This window comes from Scleropages formosus, chromosome 23 (assembly GCF_900964775.1).
Source record: "Scleropages formosus chromosome 23, fSclFor1.1, whole genome shotgun sequence".
NCBI lineage: Eukaryota > Metazoa > Chordata > Actinopteri > Osteoglossiformes > Osteoglossidae > Scleropages > Scleropages formosus.
In genome coordinates this window covers 4,039,177-4,044,047 of record NC_041828.1, presented here as the reverse complement: position 1 = coordinate 4,044,047, position 4,871 = coordinate 4,039,177, and the positions used below count along the sequence as shown (strand labels likewise).

The 4,871-nt window shown below is 48.6% G+C and overlaps 1 protein-coding gene across 1 annotated transcript; it reads left to right on the top strand.

The window, feature by feature from the left end:
- Positions 1–498: 498 nt before the first annotated feature.
- On the top strand, positions 499–3,245 carry cart4 (cocaine- and amphetamine-regulated transcript 4). Its single transcript, XM_029248520.1, has 3 exons — positions 499–1,220; positions 1,852–1,932; positions 2,873–3,245. Exons 1-3 carry the CDS (start codon positions 1,059–1,061, stop codon positions 2,978–2,980), a joined length of 351 nt encoding a protein of 116 aa, XP_029104353.1. The 5' UTR covers positions 499–1,058; the 3' UTR covers positions 2,981–3,245.
- Positions 3,246–4,871: the final 1,626 nt, after the last annotated feature.

Genomic DNA, 4,871 nt, shown 5'->3' with positions numbered 1-4,871 from the left:
TGTAGAAGATGCCTGGTCACGCAGTCGGAGGCAAAGTTGAGGAACAGCAATCACGCTTGCGATTACGGCCAATTTCAAATCTAGACAAAGACGGGAGGTAAGGGGTCCTATGAAGAAGGGCGGTGACTCGGGCTCAAACGATGAAGCGGAAATGGAAGAAAAGCATCATCGCAACTCCAAAGAAAGGTCCCCAACGAATAAAGTGTGGCCTGTATGTACTGTGGAAACTGGTAACCAGAGATCCTAGAAAAAGCCACTCACTCTTCATCAACTGAAAGAATATATGAAATATAACATTGATATGATTAGGGCCCATAGGGAAAACTTCAGAGGCCCACGACTGCCAGTGCTTTTCAAAAACAGAAACCCTAGAAAACACAAATCAAAGCCACGTTACGCCAATGTAGACAAGTCATGTAAAAAGTGGGTGTATAATTTTACGTGCACTTTTAATATACGAAAGCAAGAATTCTTTACGGCGATGACATCTGGGGCCTTTTTGCACCGGAATACACCGGCGGTATCTCTCATAACCTGTTTTTCTTTTTTTTTTTTTTTTTCTAAATTTTTTCTCCGAACAAGCAGTCGACTATCTTCGGGCATCGTTCCTCCCGCTCATCCCTTTACGATGACCTGCCCAGACTTCACGCTCATCACCGCTACGGCCAGCACCACCTTCAGCTGCGGACAGCGATGACCGAGCGATGACTGAGGGATGACCGAGGGATGACTCTGGCCACCTGCGCACGGACCGAGAGGGACCTGCTCCGTCACGTCGGAAGGCAAACGAGGTCCAGGCATCTGAGCAGACCGAGCGATGGCGTCACCGGCGCGGCCCTGGGTGGGAGCGCGCGCCTCGACTTCGGTATAAATAGATAAAGTTTCCAGGCAACAGCTGGGGGATGCAGTCACTGCACCTGGAGGCTCGAGAGCGCGGAGCGCACGGGAGACACACGACGAGAGCGCGCGCCGAGCCCCGGGCTGTCACGTGTTGACGGGTCCGTAACGACTGCGGTGTCTCGAGGCGGCGGCGCACGCGGACTCCTCTGCGCAGCACCATGGAGCGCGTCAAGGTGAAGGTGAGAGCGGCCGTGTACCTGGGCGTCTGTCTGTCCGTCTTCTCGGCGCTCTGCCGCGGACAGGGTCACGTGGCTTCGGACCCCGAGCCGTCTTCGCAGGAGGACCCGCCTCACGTGGGATACATGGCGGCCAGAGAGCTGGTAAGTCGGAACTGAGCCCGGCAGGCAAGCAAAAGTAGAACCTCATAATAATAATAATAATAATAATAATAATAATAATAATAATTAGTGTTTTATTATTGTTGTTGTTGTTGTTCTTCAAGCCTCCGTCCAGGTAAGGTACAATGTAAGGGTCGAAAACAAGCAACGTAAGTAACTAAAATAGGATACATGATGAAACACACGTTCCGATCAATTAAATACATAATAACAAAAAAGCAAACAAATGACTCGGTGAAAATTTTTTTTAAAAAAGTAAAAGTAATTTCCGAAACTGTATGTGAAGCAGTACAACACAGTAAAACCAAAAAAAAAAAAAGAAAAAAAAAAGAATGGTTCCATTTCTAATGGACCGTGATTGACTAGCAGTTCAGCGCTCAGACTGATCAGATTCATTTAGAATCTATTGTAATATTTCATATTCGCTCTGCGTATCTCCGCACTGCTTATCGCTGAACTACGCTCTTTTTTTTACATGAAAAAGTAGGAAAAAAGGTTTTTTTTTTTTTTTTTTTTTTCGCAAGAGAAAATGATGGGCGAATGAAATCCGTCCGTCTGGGGAGGTGTGTGTTTCGCTCCTCAGTAAGTCACACACTCACACACTCTTCCGCAGGCGGAGGCGCTCGGGGGTTTGCTGGAGGGAGAGCAGGACCACCGGATATTTTTGGAGAAAAAGGCCAGTGTGATCCCGCGGGTAAGAGCGCATCATCATCATCGCCGCCATCATCATCATCATCATCATCATCCTCATCCTCATCCTCAACCGGCCGTTCGCGTCACTCCGTGCGCACTGAGCGTTTAAAGAACTTCGCGCATCTCTTATTAGCCTCAGTTACTCTGTTCACTCCTGAAATGTCTTTCCTCGGACATTGTGACGTTTGAACGCACGGCAAGTGAATTCAAGCTGAGTGTCTTTGAACTTCATCTTCCAAACTTCGCTATGGATTTCATTCCCCCCCCGGAAACTTTCCACGTACCTGTTGCGCATGCATACTTGCGTCATTCGGAACGCCGGCTTAGGACACATTTTGTCCACGTTAGTCGGGCGTCACCTGGGGGGACGAATTTTGTCCATGTTAGTTGGACATCATTCCTGGGGGGGGGGGGACATTTTGTCCATGTTAGTGGGACATCATTCGGAAGATGCATTTTGTCCATGTTTGTGGGAGATCACTTGAGGGGACACATTTTGTCCATGTTAGTGGGACATCAATCGGGGGGGGGGGGGTGGGACATTTTGTCTATGTTAGTGGGACATCATTCGGAGGGGGGGGGGACATTTTGTCCATATTAGTGGGACATCATTCGGAAGATGCATTTTGTCCATGTTTGTGGGACATCACTCGGAGAGGGGGGGACATTTTGTCCATGTTAGTGGGACATCACTCGGAGAGGGGGGGACATTTTGTCCATGTTGGTGGGACATCACTCGGGGGGGGGGGATATTTTGTCCATGTTAGTGGGACATCACTCACGGACACATTTTGTTAATGTTAGTGGGACATCACTCACGGGACACATTTTGTCCATGTTAATGGGACATCATTTGGGGGGGGGCATTTTGTCCATGTTAGTGGGACATCACGTCTTACACTGTGCAGAAGGGTGACAGCGGCGCGACTGTGTTTGCGCAGTGCGACGTGGGCGAGCGCTGTGCCATGAAACACGGGCCGCGCATCGGACGCCTCTGCGACTGCCTGCGAGGAACTGCGTGCAACTCCTTCTTCCTGCGCTGCTACTGATCCTCGGACCGCAGAGTCCACCTTCCCTTTGTCCTTGTCCACTCCTTCCAGCATCTGCTCTCCGTGACCCGTCCTAATAAACGAAAACCATCCGCTGGTCCTCCCCGTGTAGCAAGTCTGGCTTTTGTTCTCTCTGCATGTGCAACTTTGTCTTTATATTGTCTGATGCTCCTTACCTCACGGTACCATTGAATGTTTGGTTAACCGATTTATTTTTGTTTAGAAAATAAAATTCTAGAAAGCAGAATGTCATGTGTGAACTGTTTCCGTGCCTTTCGTTCCGATGAAAAAAATGTGTCAACTGAATAAAGTGTGAAGATTTTCACTCCACGGCACAGTGAGAATTTCTTTCGCTTTTTCTCCGAAAGTCCATAACAAGCTGATATTGTTCAGACGAAAAAACATTATTAACACGTTATTACAGCTGTTTCGCATCCGATTATGAAGCCGGAGGCACCAATTTAACTCCGAAACATGTTCAGCCGGCCAGATAACATAAAAGGGCTCCCAGATAGGAAAGGTTGGGTGGAATTTAAATAAAAATCAGGTCTCATGGGCACGTGCTATCGGCTGCTGGCTGAACTTTAGGACGCGCAGAAGATTCATTATTCTGCTGATAATAGGGCAGGAGGTGAGCTCAAAAAGGCGCCTTTTGTTGCCGGGCTCGGAAAGTACCGCGTTTGACCTTCGCGCGCAAAAAGCGGCGGGTTGGAGGTCCTCGTTGGAGAACGTCGTTCAGATGCAGACTCCATTTCTGGAGACGGTCTTTAAATGAAGTGTCACTCATCACCCCTTTGTATCGGACTAAGGCGTAAAGGCGCAGCATCGCCTTCCGCGGGTGGCGTAGCGGTTGCAGGTATAGCCTCGCACTCGCAAAGCGGCCGGATCGCATCGCTCTCCTGCCGTAGTGCCGTTGCTCGAGGAACTTACTCTGAATCGATGAAGTAAGAACACCTTGGATGTGCGTCACATGGACATTAAACCAGTCTAAAAACAGACCTGATTATTCTAGAAGCGACGGCAAGATTAGGCCGGGACGTCTTTAGTGGCGTTTTTACATAACACAAGATATCCCTGGTGGTCGGCAGGGTTCCTCAATACGCAACCAAGTATCATTTCACAAAGCGTCCGCTTAAAATTTAACTCCGTTAAAGGAAAATGGTCGATATTTCTCTTGGGGCCACTTGTCAACCATTTGGTAGAGTGCAAAAAAACATTAGCAAATTAATTGAAAGGAGTTAAAAATAAACACTGAGGGGATGAAACAGATTTGCTTGAACGTGAAGGACCCTCATTGTTGCACATAATATCATATTCCATTAATAGGTGTCGGTGACTGTAAAACGCAGCGTTTCCTTAGAGTATTCCCACATTAATTTCAAAACGGGTGCAACTTCAGAAGGAGAAGTTACTGGAACGTAAATTCAAATATGTGCCATTTAACCTTAGTGTCCAGATATAGGCTGGCAGTGGCTGCCGGGACACACGGATTAGTTGAATTAGAAGTGTTAATACGCTCCTTGGCGAGATCTGGGTGAACTCGACTGTGTGGGTCTCAGGATCTACAAACCATCTGACCCAGGAGACGTTCAGCACCTCGGAGAGCACCTCGGAGAGCACCTCGGGCTCGCCTCCGGCAGTTCTCAAGAGCCGTTGTTCTTCAGAACTGTTGGAGTCGCATCATGGCAAAAGTGCTCGCGCTTCTGCTCGCACTCGTGTGTGCGTTACACCTGCAGCCAGGGCTCCGGGGAGACGCGAGACCAGCGGATGACTTGCAAGAGGAGACCAACGAGAGCGAAGAGCAAAAGAAAGAACTGGTCAGTTCGCACTGGAATTCAAGGTTTTAGCGGCCAGGCTCTTAGAAGATGTTCTTAGCTCACGGAACTTTCTG